The sequence below is a fragment of the Oncorhynchus keta genome, unplaced genomic scaffold (assembly GCF_023373465.1).
Source record: "Oncorhynchus keta strain PuntledgeMale-10-30-2019 unplaced genomic scaffold, Oket_V2 Un_contig_13747_pilon_pilon, whole genome shotgun sequence".
Classification (NCBI taxonomy): domain Eukaryota; kingdom Metazoa; phylum Chordata; class Actinopteri; order Salmoniformes; family Salmonidae; genus Oncorhynchus; species Oncorhynchus keta.
This window is the reverse complement of record NW_026278332.1, coordinates 105,936-123,492: the sequence shown is the minus strand read 5'-3', so window position 1 is coordinate 123,492 and position 17,557 is coordinate 105,936. Positions and strand designations below refer to the sequence as shown.

The 17,557-nt window shown below is 45.7% G+C and overlaps 1 protein-coding gene across 2 annotated transcripts in view; it reads right to left on the bottom strand.

Moving 5' to 3' along the window:
* Positions 1-17,557, bottom strand: part of pold1 (polymerase (DNA directed), delta 1, catalytic subunit) — a 54,764-nt gene that overhangs the window by 19,130 nt on the left and 18,077 nt on the right. For both annotated transcript variants that reach the window (XM_052501472.1, XM_052501473.1), the window contains 8 exons: positions 12,396-12,506; positions 11,047-11,238; positions 10,856-10,944; positions 10,292-10,408; positions 8,967-9,080; positions 5,841-5,988; positions 605-700; positions 352-489 (listed from right to left, as the gene is read on the bottom strand). In XM_052501472.1, the coding sequence (XP_052357432.1) occupies positions 352-489; positions 605-700; positions 5,841-5,988; positions 8,967-9,080; positions 10,292-10,408; positions 10,856-10,944; positions 11,047-11,238; positions 12,396-12,506 (1,005 nt within the window). The remainder of the gene's footprint in view (positions 1-351; positions 490-604; positions 701-5,840; positions 5,989-8,966; positions 9,081-10,291; positions 10,409-10,855; positions 10,945-11,046; positions 11,239-12,395; positions 12,507-17,557) is intronic.

Sequence of the window (17,557 nt, the reverse complement as noted above, 5' to 3'; positions counted from 1 at the left end):
ATCCAAGAGAGGATGAGCATAGCTTTATTCCAGACTAAACAAAAGACAAAGTAGTACAAGCTAGCTGGCTCTAGCACTTGACCTGGGTTATGTTCATTCGGGAACACTGTCGATGCAACATCAAAAATGTTGTTTTTCCTAATTGGACAACTCCAGGTTGTACCCATATAATTAAATAATATAATTTAGTATTTTAATAGGGTCTCCGTGGTAGTACCTTCTGGTTTCATCATTTCCCCCCCAGGGGTTAGGGTTTTCAAACAATAGTTTCACTCCGTTTTAAAACGTTTCCCATCAACTGAACATGACCCAGGGCTATTAGCAACTGTGTTTTAAATGGTGAACTGGTACCTTCTCAAACTCCAGTTTGATGGGAGGGGTGAAGTGGGAGGAGACCCACTCTGCTGCCTCCCTCCCAACCTCCATGGCCCTGCTCACAGTGTCCACGCCCAGTTTGACCATGACGGAGTCCGTGTCCCCGTAGATGACCTGACACACACACAGACAATCAAGGAGGGTTGTGAAAGTAGAACAACTAAAAGAGAAGAAGAAGAAAGAACAGGTTAGGATGATGAAATGACTGTCCTCCTCGCTCTCCTCTCACCTTGGCATCGGCTTGGTAACCGTTGGCGATGGTGTACTTGGATTCCACCAGCTGTTTGGTCTGCTCAATCATCTGTCTGCCAAACCCAGTAACACTCTGGAAACACAGGGAGAGGTTAGGAACACTGGTGACACTCTGGAAACACAGGGAGAGGTTAGGAACACTGGTGACACTCTGGAAACACAGGGAGAGGTTAGGAACACTGGTGACACTCTGGAAACACAGGGAGAGGTTAGGAACACTGGTGACACTCTGGAAACACAGGGAGAGGTTAGGAACACTGGTGACACTCTGGAAACACAGGGAGAGGTTAGGAACACTGGTGACACTCTGGAAACACAGGGAGAGGTTAGGAACACTGGTGACACTCTGGAAACACAGGGAGAGGTTAGGAACACTGGTGACACTCTGGAAACACAGGGAGAGGTTAGGAACACTGGTGACACTCTGGAAACACAGGGAGAGGTTAGGAACACTGGTGACACTCTGGAAACACAGGGAGAGGTTAGGAACACTGGTGACACTCTGGAAACACAGGGAGAGGTTAGGAACACTGGTGACACTCTGGAAACACAGGGAGAGGTTAGGAACACTGGTGACACTCTGGAAACACAGGGAGAGGTTAGGAACACTGGTGACACTCTGGAAACACAGGGAGAGGTTAGGAACACTGGTGACACTCTGGAAACACAGGGAGAGGTTAGGAACACTGGTGACACTCTGGAAACACAGGGAGAGGTTAGGAACACTGGTGACACTCTGGAAACACAGGGAGAGGTTAGGAACACTGGTGACACTCTGGAAACACAGGGAGAGGTTAGGAACACTGGTGACACTCTGGAAACACAGGGAGAGGTTAGGAACACTGGTGACACTCTGGAAACACAGGGAGAGGTTAGGAACACTGGTGACACTCTGGAAACACAGGGAGAGGTTAGGAACACTGGTGACACTCTGGAAACACAGGGAGAGGTTAGGAACACTGGTGACACTCTGGAAACACAGGGAGAGGTTAGGAACACTGGTTAGACACTCTGGAAACACAGGGAGAGGTTAGGAACACTGGTGACACTCTGGAAACACAGGGAGAGGTTAGGAACACTGGGAGAGGTGGAACACTCTGGAAACACAGGGAGAGGTTAGGAACACTGGTGAGGAACACTGGTGACACTCTGGAAACACAGGGAGAGGTTAGGAACACTGGTGACACTCTGGAAACACAGGGAGAGGTTAGGAACACTGGTGACACTCTGGAAACACAGGGAGAGGTTAGGAACACTGGTGACACTCTGGAAACACAGGGAGAGGTTAGGAACACTGGTGACACTCTGGAAACACAGGGAGAGGTTAGGAACACTGGTGACACTCTGGAAACACAGGGAGAGGTTAGGAACACTGGTGACACTCTGGAAACACAGGGAGAGGTTAGGAACACTGGTGACACTCTGGAAACACAGGGAGAGGTTAGGAACACTGGTGACACTCTGGAAACACAGGGAGAGGTTAGGAACACTGGTGACACTCTGGAAACACAGGGAGAGGTTAGGAACACTGGTGACACTCTGGAAACACAGGGAGAGGTTAGGAACACTGGTGACACTCTGGAAACACAGGGAGAGGTTAACACTGGGAACTGGTGACACTCTGGAAACACAGGGAGGAACACTGGTTAGGAACACTGGTGACACTCTGGAAACACAGGGAGAGGTTAGGAACACTGGTGACACTCTGGAAACACAGGGAGAGGTTAGGAACACTGGTGACACTCTGGAAACACAGGGAGGGAGGTTAGGAACACTGGTGACACTCTGGAAACACAGGGAGAGGTTAGGAACACTGGTGACACTCTGGAAACACAGGGAGAGGTTAGGAACACTGGTGACACTCTGGAAACACAGGGAGAGGTTAGGAACACTGGTGACACTCTGGAAACACAGGGAACACTGGTGACACTCTGGAAACACAGGGAGAGGTTAGGAACACTGGTGACACTCTGGAAACACAGGGAGAGGTTAGGAACACTGGTGACACTCTGGAAACACAGGGAGAGGTTAGGAACACTGGTGACACTCTGGAAACACAGGGAGAGGTTAGGAACACTGGTGACACTCTGGAAACACAGGGAGAGGTTAGGAACACTGGTGACACTCTGGAAACACAGGGAGAGGTTAGGAACACTGGTGACACTCTGGAAACAGGGAGAGGTTAGGAACACTGGGACACTCTGGAAACACAGGGAGAGGTTAGGAACACTGGTGACACTCTGGAAACACAGGGAGAGGTTAGGAACACTGGTGACACTCTGGAAACACAGGGAGAGGTTAGGAACACTGGTGACACTCTGGAAACACAGGGAGAGGTTAGGAACACTGGTGACACTCTGGAAACACAGGGAGAGGTTAGGAACACTGGTGACACTCTGGAAACACAGGGAGAGGTTAGGAACACTGGTGACACTCTGGAAACACAGGGAGAGGTTAGGAACACTGGTGACACTCTGGAAACACAGGGAGAGGTTAGGAACACTGGTGAACTCTGGAAACACAGGGAGAGGTTAGGAACACTGGTGACACTCTGGAAACACAGGGAGAGGTTAGGAACACTGGTGACACTCTGGAAACACAGGGAGAGGTTAGGAACACTGGTGACACTCTGGAAACACAGGGAGAGGTTAGGAACACTGGTGACACTCTGGAAACACAGGGAGAGGTTAGGAACACTGGTGACACTCTGGAAACACAGGGAGAGGTTAGGAACACTGGTGACACTCTGGAAACACAGGGAGAGGTTAGGAACACTGGTGACACTCTGGAAACACAGGGAGAGGTTAGGAACACTGGTGACACTCTGGAAACACAGGGAGAGGTTAGGAACACTGGTGACACTCTGGAAACACAGGGAGAGGTTAGGAACACTGGTGACACTCTGGAAACACAGGGAGAGGTTAGGAACACTGGTGACACTCTGGAAACACAGGGAGAGGTTAGGAACACTGGTGACACTCTGGAAACACAGGGAGAGGTTAGGAACACTGGTGACACTCTGGAAACACAGGGAGAGGTTAGGAACACTGGTGACACTCTGGAAACACAGGGAGAGGTTAGGAACACTGGTGACACTCTGGAAACACAGGGAGAGGTTAGGAACACTGGTTACACTCTGGAAACACTGGGAGAGGTTAGGAACACTGGTGACACTGGAAACACAGGGAGAGGTTAGGAACACTGGTGACACTCTGGAAACACAGGGAGAGGTTAGGAACACTGGTGACACTCTGGAAACAGGGAGAGGTTAGGAACACTGGTGACACTCTGGAAACACAGGGAGAGGTTAGGAACACTGGTGACACTCTGGAAACACAGGGAGAGGTTAGGAACACTGGTGACACTCTGGAAACACAGGGAGAGGTTAGGAACACTGGTGACACTCTGGAAACACAGGGAGAGGTTAGGAACACTGGTGACACTCTGTTAGGAACACTGGTGACACTCTGGAAACACAGGGAGAGGTTAGGAACACTGGTGACACTCTGGAAACACAGGGAGAGGTTAGGAACACTGGTGACACTCTGGTGGGAGAGGTTAGGAACACTGGTGACACTCTGGAAACACAGGGAGAGGTTAGGAACACTGGTGACACTCTGGAAACACAGGGAGAGGTTAGGAACACTGGTGACACTCTGGAAACACAGGGAGAGGTTAGGAACACTGGTGACACTCTGGAAACACAGGGAGAGGTTAGGAACACTGGTGACACTCTGGAAACACAGGGAGAGGTTAGGAACACTGGTGACACTCTGGAAACACAGGGAGAGGTTAGGAACACTGGTGACACTCTGGAAACACAGGGAGAGGTTAGGAACACTGGTGACACTCTGGAAACACAGGGAGAGGTTAGGAACACTGGTGACACTCTGGAAACACAGGGAGAGGTTAGGAACACTGGTGACACTCTGGAAACACAGGGAGAGGTTAGGAACACTGGTGACACTCTGGAAACACAGGGAGAGGTTAGGAACACTGGTGACACTCTGGAAACACAGGGAGAGGTTAGGAACACTGGTGACACTCTGGAAACACAGGGAGAGGTTAGGAACACTGGTGACACTCTGGAAACACAGGGAGAGGTTAGGAACACTGGTGACACTCTGGAAACACAGGGAGAGGTTAGGAACACTGGTGACACTCTGGAAACACAGGGAGAGGTTAGGAACACTTACACTCTGGAAACACTGGAACACTGACACTCTGGAAACACAGGGAGAGGTTAGGAACACTGGTGACACTCTGGAAACACAGGGAGAGGTTAGGAACACTGGTGACACTCTGGAAACACAGGGAGAGGTTTAGGAACACTGGTGACACTCTGGAAACACTGGGAGAGGTTAGGAACACTGAGGTCACTCTGGAGACACAGGTGTTGGCTGGGTTGTTAACACTCTGGAAACACAGGGAGACTGTTAGGAACACTGTTCTGGAAACACAGGGAGAGGTTAGGAACACTGGTGACACTCTGGAAACACAGGGAGAGGTTAGGAACACTGGTGACACTGTGGAAACACAGGGAGAGGTTAGGAACACTGGTGACACTCTGGAAACACAGGGAGCACTGTTATTCCCTGTTTGAACACTGGTGATTCTGTTTGTTACAGGGAGAGGTTAGGAACACTGGTGACACTCTGGAAACACAGGGAGAGGTTAGGAACACTGGTGACACTCTGGAAACACAGGGAGAGGTTAGGAACACTGGTGACACTCTGGAAACACAGGGAGAGGTTAGGAACACTGGTGACACTCTGGAAACACAGGGAGAGGTTAGGAACACTGGTGACACTCTGGAAACACAGGGAGAGGTTAGGAACACTTCACAGGGAGAGGTTGGAACACTGGTGACACTCTGGGAGAGGTTAGGAACACTGGTGACACTCTGGAAACACAGGGAGAGGTTAGGAACACTGGTGACACTCTGGAAACACAGGGAGAGGTTAGGAACACTGGTGACACTCTGGAAACACAGGGAGAGGTTAGGAACACTGGTATTTCCAAGACGTCTTAAGATTTGTCCAAAGACATCAAGACATGTTTATGTCTTAAGAGGTCTGAAGACATGGTGTTGGCTGGGTATGTAAATACAAACAGGACATTGTCTGGAGTCCTACAGCTCCACTGGCCTGGGGTCCTGGTCCCAGTTTCCACTTTGAGACACTATGCTTGAGGAAACTGGGCAGGGTGCTCACCTGTGAGATCTCAAGGCAGGGCAGCTTGCCCACCTGAGCCCCTGTAAAGCCATAGACGGAGTTGGCGCTGATTTTGAGAGCGAGCTGTCGACCGTCAAGGACCTGTTTCTTGAAAGGATCTGTTTCCTTTTTCAGCTCCGCTTTGGCCCTGAAGACATCGAAAGGGGGTCAGAAATAACAACCACCACAACAACCTTCATTTGTTAAGAACTGTTCATTCACTGTTTGTTAAGCACTGTTCATTCCCTGTTTGTTAAGCACTGTTCATTCCCTGTTTGTTAAGCACTGTTCATTCCCTGTTTGTTAAGCACTGTTCATTCCCTGTTTGTTAAGCACTGTTCATTCCCTGTTTGTTAAGCACTGTTCATTCCCTGTTTGTTAAGCACTGTTCATTCCCTGTTTGTTAAGCACTGTTCATTCCCTGTTTGTTAAGCACTGTTCATTCACTGTTTGTTAAGCACTGTTCATTCCCTGTTTGTTAAGCACTGTTCATTCACTGTTTGTTATTTCATTCCTGTTTGTTAAGCACTGTTCATTCACTGTTTGTTAAGCACTGTTCATTCACTGTTTGTTAAGCACTGTTCATTCCCTGTTTGTTAAGCACTTTGTTAAGCACTGTTCATTCTGTTTGTTAAGCACTGTTCTATTCACTGTTTGTTAAGCACTGTTCATTCCCTGTTTGTTAAGCATTCTGTTTGTTAAGCATTCATTCCTGTTTGTTAAGCACTGTTCATTCCCTGTTTGTTAAGCACTGTTCATTTCATTCCTGTTTGTTAAGCATTCCTGTTCATTCATTCTGTTTGTTAAGCACTGTTCATTCACTGTTTGTTAAGCACTGTTCATTCACTGTTTGTTAAGCACTGTTCATTCCCTGTTTGTTAAGCACTGTTCATTCACTGTTTGTTAAGCACTGTTCATTCCCTGTTTGTTAAGCACTGTTCATTCACTGTTTGTTAAGCACTGTTCATTCACTGTTTGTTAAGCACTGTTCATTCACTGTTTGTTAAGCACTGTTCATTCCCTGTTTGTTAAGCACTGTTCATTCATTTTGTTAAGCACTGTTTGTTAAGCATTCACTGTTTGTTAAGCATTCACTGTTTGTTAAGCACTGTTCATTCACTGTTTGTTAAGCACTGTTCATTCATTCTGTTTGTTAAGCACTGTTCATTCACTGTTTGTTAAGCACTGTTCATTCACTGTTTGTTAAGCACTGTTCATTCACTGTTTGTTAAGCACTGTTCATTCACTGTTTGTTAAGCACTGTTCATTCACTGTTTGTTAAGCACTGTTCATTCCCTGTTTGTTAAGCACTGTTCATTCACTGTTTGTTAAGCACTGTTCATTCACTGTTTGTTAAGCACTGTTCATTCACTGTTTGTTAAGCACTGTTCATTCCCTGTTTGTTAAGCACTGTTCATTCACTGTTTGTTAAGCACTGTTCATTCACTGTTTGTTAAGCACTGTTTTCACTGTTTGTTAAGCACTGTTCATTCACTGTTTGTTAAGCACTGTTCATTCACTGTTTGTTAAGCACTGTTCATTCACTGTTTTCACTTTTGTTAAGCACTGTTCATTCACTGTTTGTTAAGCACTGTTCATTCACTGTTTGTTAAGCACTGTTCATTCACTGTTTGTTAAGCACTGTTCATTCACTGTTTGTTAAGCACTGTTCATTCACTGTTTGTTAAGCACGGTTCATTCACTGTTTGTTAAGCACTGTTTGTTAAGCACTGTTCATTCACTGTTTGTTAAGCACTGTTCATTCACTGTTTGTTAAGCACTGTTCATTCACTGTTTGTTAAGCACTGTTCATTCACTGTTTGTTAAGCACTGTTCATTCACTGTTTGTTAAGCACGGTTCATTCACTGTTTGTTAAGCACTGTTTGTTAAGCACTGTCTATTCACTGTTTGTTAAGCACTGTTCATTCACTGTTTGTTAAGCACTGTTCATTCCCTGTTTGTTAAGCACTGTTCATTCACTGTTTGTTAAGCACTGTTCATTCACTGTTTGTTAAGCACTGTTCATTCACTGTTTGTTAAGCACTGTTCATTCACTGTTTGTTAAGCACTGTTATTCACTGTTTGTTAAGCACTGTTCATTCACTGTTTGTTAAGCACTGTTCATTCACTGTTTGTTAAGCACTGTTCATTCACTGTTTGTTAAGCACTGTTCATTCACTGTTTGTTAAGCACTGTTCATTCCTGTTTGTTAAGCACTGTTCATTCACTGTTTGTTAAGCACTGTTCATTCACTGTTTGTTAAGCACTGTTCATTCACTGTTTGTTAATCACTGCACTGTTCATTCACTGTTTGTTAAGCACTGTTCATTCACTGTTCATTCACTGTTTGTTAAGCACTGTTCATTCACTGTTTGTTAAGCACTGTTTTCACTGTTTGTTAAGCACTGTTCATTCACTGTTTGTTAAGCACTGTTCACTGTTTGTTAAGCACTGTCTATTCACTGTTTGTTAAGCACTGTTCATTCACTGTTTGTTAAGCCCTGTTCATTCACTGTTTGTTAAGCACGGTTCATTCACTGTTTGTTAAGCACTGTTCATTCCCTGTTTGTTAAGCCCTGTTCATTCACTGTTTGTTAAGCACGGTTCATTCACTGTCTGTTCACTGTTTGTTAAGCACGGTTCATTCACTGTCTGTTCACTGTTTGCATGGACTGACTTTTGTCCAGGATGAATTGGTTCATACACAACTCAGCTTTGGTCACTTGACGACACAACAGTTGAATTATCTTTTGTGCGAGTGAAATGGTTTAGGAGCACACTTAAAATGTCAGAAATATACAAGAACCACCTGTCATCCCCAGGCCATCTTTTGGCCATTATATTTATGTAACCTTTATCTAAGCAGGGAGTCCCATAGAGAAACAAGTCTATTTGGCAAGGGAGCCCTGCATCTCAAACCCAGCAAGCAATTACACATTAAGTTACTAACAGAAACAGTTCAATCAAGACAGGAAACACAAAGAAGCAAACAAACCCAAAATTATAAGAGGCATAAAGACAGCCCTCATATACTCTATAGCAGTGTTACTGATCCTAGATCAGATTGAGAAACCTAGGAGATGTGCATAGACCCTCGTTTCAGCTGACTCCAGGTCAGTGCTTACTTCTTCCTGGCAGAGAGCAGGTCCTCCAGGATATCAGGCAGAAGTCCCTTCCTCACCGAGCTCTTAACAAACAGGTCTCCTGTGGGAGTCTTGATGAAGTCCTCTGGGGTCAGACTAAGGAGACAAGACACCCATGTCACTTACAAAATCAACCTTGGTCGACCAAATAAAGGATGCAGTCATGCAAAACTGGCTGAGGTTTTCACAGCCACCTGTTGCAGAGCCCTGTCGTAGCTAGATTAGAGTTGGAATGAAAACCTACAGGAGGGTAGCTCTCCAGGAACAGGGTTGGAGTTAAAACCTACAGGAGGGTAGCTCTCCAGGAACAGGGTTGGAGTTAAAACCTACAGGAGGGTATCTCTCCAGGAACAGGGTTGGAGTTAAAACCTACAGGAGGGTAGCTCTCCAGGAACAGGGTTGGAATGAAAACCTACAGGAGGTAGCTCTCCAGGAACAGGGTTGGAGTCTACAGGAAGGTATCTCTCCAGGAACAGGGTTGGAGTTAAAACCTACAGGAGGTATCTCTCCAGGAACAGGGTTGGAGTTAAAACCTACAGGAGGAAGGAACAGGGTTGGATCTTGGAGTTAAAACCTACAGGAAGGAGGAAAACCTACAGGTATCTCCCAGGAACAGGGTTGGAGTTAAAACCTACAGGAAGGTATCTCTCCAGGAACAGGGTTGGAGTTAAAACCTTACAGGAGGGTATCTCTCCAGGAACAGGGTTGGAGTTAAAACCTACAGAAAGATATCTCTCCAGGAACAGGGTTGGAGTTAAAACCTACAGGAGGGTAGCTCTCCAGGAACAGGGTTGGAGTTAAAACCTACAGGAAGATATCTCCAGGAACAGGGTTGGAGTTAAAACCTACAGGAAGGTATCTCTCCAGGAACAGGGTTGGAGTTAAAACCTACAGGAAGGTATCTCTCCAGGAACAGGGTTGGAGTTAAAACCTACAGGAAGGTATCTCTCCAGGAACAGGGTTGGAGTTAAAACCTACAGGAAGGTATCTCTCCAGGAACAGGGTTGGAGTTAAAACCTACAGGAGGGTATCTCTCCAGGAACAGGGTTGGAGTTAAAACCTACAGGAGGGTATCTCTCCAGGAACAGGGTTGGAGTTAAAACCTACAGGAGGGTATTTCTCCAGGAACAGGGTTGGAGTTAAACCCTACAGGAGGGTATCTCTCCAGGAACAGGGTTGGAGTTAAACCCTACAGGAGGGTATCTCTCCAGGAACAAGGGTTGGAGTTAAAACCTACAGGAAGGTATCTCTCCAGGAACAGGGTTGGTGAGCCCTGGTTAGTGGGACAACAACAGTGACTCTCTCACCCCAGCTTCTCCGCTGAGCCATTCTGAAGCAGGGTGGTGTAACAGAGGTTGTGGGCCATCATGATGGAGGGATACAGAGAGGAGAAATCCAGGGTGGCGATGGGGACGCTGTAGTATCTGGAGAACCCAGAGAGAGATTACGTCAAGATGATGTTTTTACCCACATAGCAGTCATAGACAGTGAAATACATAAAGGGACCACAATGGAAATAAGTCATTGACTTTACTGTGTTATCGCTGACAGCATGTATGTACTGTGTTATCGCTGACAGCATGTATGTACTGTGATATCGCTGACAGCATGTATGTACTGTGATATCGCTGACAGCATGTATGTACTGTGATATCGCTGACAGCATGTATGTACTGTGTTATCGCTGACAGCATGTATGTACTGTGATATCGCTGACAGCATGTATGTACTGTGTGTATATTTGTTGAATTGTCAAATAAAAATCTAATCAATATTAGATTACATTAATACACAAACAAAACATTCAAGCTAAAATCACAAGTAAAAACCATGTCAGAACACACCCTAAAACACAGAGCAGTGTTACTCACCCTTTCTCTGGCTCAATGACTGTAGCTCCAGTGTAGTCTTCACCTCCCTCAGGCTTCACCACTGGCATGACCAGACCCTGTTTCATTGCCTAACACGCACACAGAGTTGACATTATTTCCTCGGTCCCAAGCATTTAGGTGAGAACGTGTGTTCTAGGAATGTGTATTGAGAGAAAGAGTGTGTGTCTCACCTGCCGCAATAGCTGGGACACCACTTTGATCTGCTGGCCTCTGGAGAGCAGGTAGGTGAGGGGAACCCCGGTGACTCTGGCCATCTCCATGTAGTTGATCACACACATCAGCTTCTGCAGCAGACGCAGGGGCAGGTAGGCATCCTTCAGGCAGTACACCGCCAGGCGCCTCCGGGTCTGCTCATTACCATTCTGGGATAGAAGGACGACAGGGAGGGAAAGAGAAGAAACATGAATGAGACGCTGTCAGTATCTGGGGGAAAGTCCTAATAGGAACTAATAGGCCTCCACTTGACAGAATGTGAGCAGAGAGAGGAGAGAGAGAGCAGAGAGAGGAGAGAGAGATGTACCTGAGAGAGGAGAGAGAGGAGAGAGAGCAGAGAGAGAGAGAGAGAGCAGAGAGAGGAGAGAGAGCAGAGAGAGGAGAGAGATGTACCTGAGAGAGGAGAGAGGAGAGAGAGCAGAGAGAGCAGAGAGAGAGAGAGAGCAGAGAGAGAGCAGAGAGAGAGAGAGAGAGCAGAGAGAGGAGAGAGATGTACCTGAGAGAGGAGAGAGAGGAGAGAGAGAAGAGAGAGAGCAGAGAGAGAGCAGAGAGAGAGAGAGAGAGCAGAGAGAGAGCAGAGAGAGAGCAGAGAGAGGAGAGAGATGTACCTGAGAGAGGAGAGAGAGGAGAGAGAGAGCAGAGAGAGGAGAGAGAGCAGAGAGAGAGCAGAGAGGAGATAGAGAGCAGAGAGAGAGCAGAGAGAGAGCAGAGAGAGAGCAGAGAGAGAGCAGAGAGAGGAGAGAGAGAGCAGAGAGAGGAGAGAGAGAGAGAGAGCAGAGAGAGCAGAGAGAGGAGAGAGAGAGAGAGAGAGCAGAGAGAGCAGAGAGAGGAGAGAGAGCAGAGAGAGGAGAGAGAGGAGAGATGTACCTGAGAGAGGAGAGAGAGGAGAGAGAGCAGAGAGAGCAGAGAGAGAGCAGAGAGAGGAGAGAGATGTACCTGAGAGAGGAGAGAGAGGAGAGAGAGGAGAGAGAGAGCAGAGAGAGGAGAGAGAGGAGAGAGAGCAGAGAGAGAGAAAGAGAGATGTACAGATCAGAGAGAGAGCAGAGAGAGAGAGCAGAGAGAGGAGAGAGAGAGAGAGAGAGAGCAGAGAGATGTAGAGCAGAGAGAGAGAGAGAGAGCAGGAGAGAGCAGAGAGAGAGTTTGAGAGCAGCAGAGAGCAGAGAGAGTCAGAGAGAGAACAGAGAGAGTCTGTAGAGAGAGAGAGAGAGAGTCAGAGAGAGTCTGTCAGAGAGAGGAGAGAGAGGAGAGAGAGAGCAGAGAGAGGAGAGAGAGAGCAGAGAGAGGAGATAGAGAAAGAGAGATGTACCTGCAGATCTGTGATGATAGAATGCTGAACATCCTCCTTCTGTTCTTGCAGGAAATGGAAGCTGACAGCGTTGAGTGTGTACGAGCGCAGTTTGTAGTCCCTCAGCAGCACCTGAAGGACCCACATGGACAGATCCAGTCAGTCAGACAGAACACTTAGAACAGTCAGAACAGTCTGTCAGAACAGAACCTTTAGAACAACAGAACAGTCTGTAGTCCCTCAGCAGCACCTGAAGGACCCACATGGACAGATCCAGTCAGTCAGACAGAACACTTGGAACAGTCAGAACAGTCTGTAGTCAGGACAGAACCCTTAGAACAACAGAACAGTTACAGGCCTCATCTTTGCATGTGTTCCATTATGGACAGATCTGTCAGTCAGACAGAACCCCAACCCAGTTGACTCAGAACAGAACCCTTAAAAACAGAACAGTGGTCCCTCAGCAGCCCTCAATGGCAATGTCCAGTCAGCAAAGAACATGAACATCCATGATGTGTCCTCTAAACTATGGTCCCTCAGGACCTGAGTCAGGACAAAACATGAATCCATGATGTCAGACAGAACTAAACATGGTCAGAACAGTCTGGAGTCAGAACCCTTAGAACAAAAACATGAAGTCCCTCCATGATGAAGGACCCAACTATGGACAGATCCAGGATCAGTCAGACAAAACATGAATCCATGATGAGTCTAACTATGGTCAGGACAGAACAGACAAAACATGAATCCATGATGAGTCCCTAGCACTATGGTCCAGGGACAGATCAGACAAAACATGAATCCATGATGAGTCTAACTATGGTCCAGGGTCAGTCAGACAGAACATGAATCCATGATGAGTCTAACTATGGTCAGGATCAGTCAGACAGAACATGAATCCATGATGAGTCTAACTATGGTCCAGGGTCAGTCAGACCTGAGAACATGAATCCATGATGAGTCTAACTATGGTCCAGGAACAGTCAGACAAAACATGAATCCATGATGAGTCTAACTATGGTCCAGGATCAGTCAGACAGAACATGAATCCATGATGAGTCTAACTATGGTCCAGGACAGTCAGTCAGATAGAACATGAATCCATGATGAGTCTAACTATGGTCCAGGATCAGTCAGACAAAACATGAATCCATGATGAGTCTAACTATGGTCCAGGGTCAGTCAGATAGAACATGAATCCATGATGAGTCTAACTATGGTCCAGGGTCAGTCAGACAAAACATGAATCCATGATGAGTCTAACTATGGTCCAGGATCAGTCAGACAAAACATGAATCCATGATGAGTCTAACTATGGTCCAGGATCAGTCAGACAAAACATGAATCCATGATGAGTCTAACTATGGTCCAGGATCAGTCAGACAAAACATGAATCCATGATGAGTCTAACTATGGTCCAGGATCAGTCAGACAAAACATGAATCCATGATGAGTCTAACTATGGTCCAGGGTCAGTCAGATAGAACATGAATCCATGATGAGTCTAACTATGGTCCAGGGTCAGTCAGACAAAACATGAATCCATGATGAGTCTAACTATGGTCCAGGATCAGTCAGATAGAACATGAATCCATGATGAGTCTAACTATGGTCCAGGATCAGTCAGATAGAACATGAATCCATGATGAGTCTAACTATGGTCCAGGGTCAGTCAGATAGAACATGAATCCATGATGAGTCTAACTATGGTCCAGGATCAGTCAGATAGAACATGAATCCATGATGAGTCTAACTATGGTCCAGGGTCAGTCAGATAGAACATGAATCCATGATGAGTCTAACTATGGTCCAGGATCAGTCAGATAGAACATGAATCCATGATGAGTCCTCTAACTATGGTCCAGGGTCAGTCAGATAGAACATGAATCCATGATGAGTCTAACTATGGTCCAGGATCAGTCAGATAGAACATGAATCCATGATGAGTCTAACTATGGTCCAGGGTCAGTCAGATAGAACATGAATCCATGATGAGTCTAACTATGGTCCAGGGTCAGTCAGATAGAACATGAATCCATGATGAGTCTAACTATGGTCCAGGATCAGTCAGATAGAACATGAATCCATGATGAGTCTAACTATGGTCCAGGATCAGTCAGATAGAACATGAATCCATGATGAGTCTAACTATGGTCCAGGATCAGTCAGATAGAACATGAATCCATGATGAGTCTAACTATGGTCCAGGATCAGTCAGATAGAACATGAATCCATGATGAGTCTAACTATGGTCCAGGGTCAGTCAGATAGAACATGAATCCATGATGAGTCTAACTATGGTCCAGGATCAGTCAGATAGAACATGAATCCATGATGAATCTAACTATGGTCCAGGGTCAGTCAGATAGAACATGAATCCATGATGAGTCTAACTATGGTCCAGGATCAGTCAGATAGAACATGAATCCATGATGAGTCTAACTATGGTCCAGGATCAGTCAGATAGAACATGAATCCATGATGAGTCTAACTATGGTCCAGGATCAGTCAGATAGAACATGAATCCATGATGAGTCTAACTATGGTCCAGGATCAGTCAGATAGAACATGAATCCATGATGAGTCTAACTATGGTCCAGGATCAGTCAGATAGAACATGAATCCATGATGAGTCTAACTATGGTCCAGGGTCAGTCAGATAGAACATGAATCCATGATGAGTCTAACTATGGTCCAGGGTCAGTCAGATAGAACATGAATCCATGATGAGTCTAACTATGGTCCAGGGTCAGTCAGATAGAACATGAATCCATGATGAGTCTAACTATGGTCCAGGGTCAGTCAGATAGAACATGAATCCATGATGAGTCTAACTATGGTCCAGGGTCAGTCAGATAGAACATGAATCCATGATGAGTCCTCTAACTATGGTCCAGGATCAGTCAGACAAAACATGAATCCATGATGAGTCTAACTATGGTCCAGGATCAGTCAGATAGAACATGAATCCATGATGAGTCTAACTATGGTCCAGGATCAGTCAGATAGAACATGAATCCATGATGAGTCCTCTAACTATGGTCCAGGATCAGTCAGATAGAACATGAATCCATGATGAGTCTAACTATGGTCCAGGGTCAGTCAGATAGAACATGAATCCATGATGAGTCTAACTATGGTCCAGGGTCAGTCAGATAGAACATGAATCCATGATGAGTCTAACTATGGTCCAGGGTCAGTCAGATAGAACATGAATCCATGATGAGTCTAACTATGGTCCAGGATCAGTCAGATAGAACATGAATCCATGATGAGTCTAACTATGGTCCAGGGTCAGTCAGATAGAACATGAATCCATGATGAGTCTAACTATGGTCCAGGATCAGTCAGATAGAACATGAATCCATGATGAGTCTAACTATGGTCCAGGATCAGTCAGATAGAACATGAATCCATGATGAGTCTAACTATGGTCCAGGGTCAGTCAGATAGAACATGAATCCATGATGAGTCTAACTATGGTCCAGGGTCAGTCAGATAGAACATGAATCCATGATGAGTCCTCTAACTATGGTCCAGGGTCAGTCAGATAGAACATGAATCCATGATGAGTCCTCTAACTATGGTCCAGGGTCAGTCAGATAGAACATGAATCCATGATGAGTCCTCTAACTATGGTCCAGGATCAGTCAGATAGAACATGAATCCATGATGAGTCTAACTATGGTCCAGGATCAGTCAGATAGAACATGAATCCATGATGAGTCTAACTATGGTCCAGGATCAGTCAGATAGAACATGAATCCATGATGAGTCTAACTATGGTCCAGGGTCAGTCAGATAGAACATGAATCCATGATGAGTCTAACTATGGTCCAGGGTCAGTCAGACAAAACATGAATCCATGATGAGTCTAACTATGGTCCAGGGTCAGTCAGATAGAACATGAATCCATGATGAGTCTAACTATGGTCCAGGATCAGTCAGATAGAACATGAATCCATGATGAGTCTAACTATGGTCCAGGGTCAGTCAGATAGAACATGAATCCATGATGAGTCTAACTATGGTCCAGGGTCAGTCAGATAGAACATGAATCCATGATGAGTCTAACTATGGTCCAGGGTCAGTCAGATAGAACATGAATCCATGATGAGTCTAACTATGGTCCAGGGTCAGTCAGATAGAACATGAATCCATGATGAGTCTAACTATGGTCCAGGGTCAGTCAGATAGAACATGAATCCATGATGAGTCTAACTATGGTCCAGGGTCAGTCAGATAGAACATGAATCCATGATGAGTCCTCTAACTATGGTCCAGGGTCAGTCAGATAGAACATGAATCCATGATGAGTCTAACTATGGTCCAGGGTCAGTCAGATAGAACATGAATCCATGATGAGTCTAACTATGGTCCAGGGTCAGTCAGATAGAACATGAATCCATGATGAGTCTAACTATGGTCCAGGGTCAGTCAGATAGAACATGAATCCATGATGAGTCTAACTATGGTCCAGGGTCAGTCAGATAGAACATGAATCCATGATGAGTCTAACTATGGTCCAGGGTCAGTCAGATAGAACATGAATCCATGATGAGTCTAACTATGGTCCAGGGTCAGTCAGATAGAACATGAATCCATGATGAGTCTAACTATGGTCCAGGGTCAGTCAGATAGAACATGAATCCATGATGAGTCTAACTATGGTCCAGGGTCAGTCAGATAGAACATGAATCCATGATGAGTCTAACTATGGTCCAGGGTCAGTCAGATAGAACATGAATCCATGATGAGTCTAACTATGGTCCAGGGTCAGTCAGATAGAACATGAATCCATGATGAGTCTAACTATGGTCCAGGATCAGTCAGATAGAACATGAATCCATGATGAGTCTAACTATGGTCCAGGATCAGTCAGATAGAACATGAATCCATGATGAGTCTAACTATGGTCCAGGGTCAGTCAGATAGAACATGAATCCATGATGAGTCTAACTATGGTCCAGGATCAGTCAGATAGAACATGAATCCATGATGAGTCTAACTATGGTCCAGGATCAGTCAGATAGAACATGAATCCATGATGAGTCTAACTATGGTCCAGGATCAGTCAGATAGAACATGAATCCATGATGAGTCTAACTATGGTCCAGGGTCAGTCAGATAGAACATGAATCCATGATGAGTCTAACTATGGTCCAGGGTCAGTCAGATAGAAC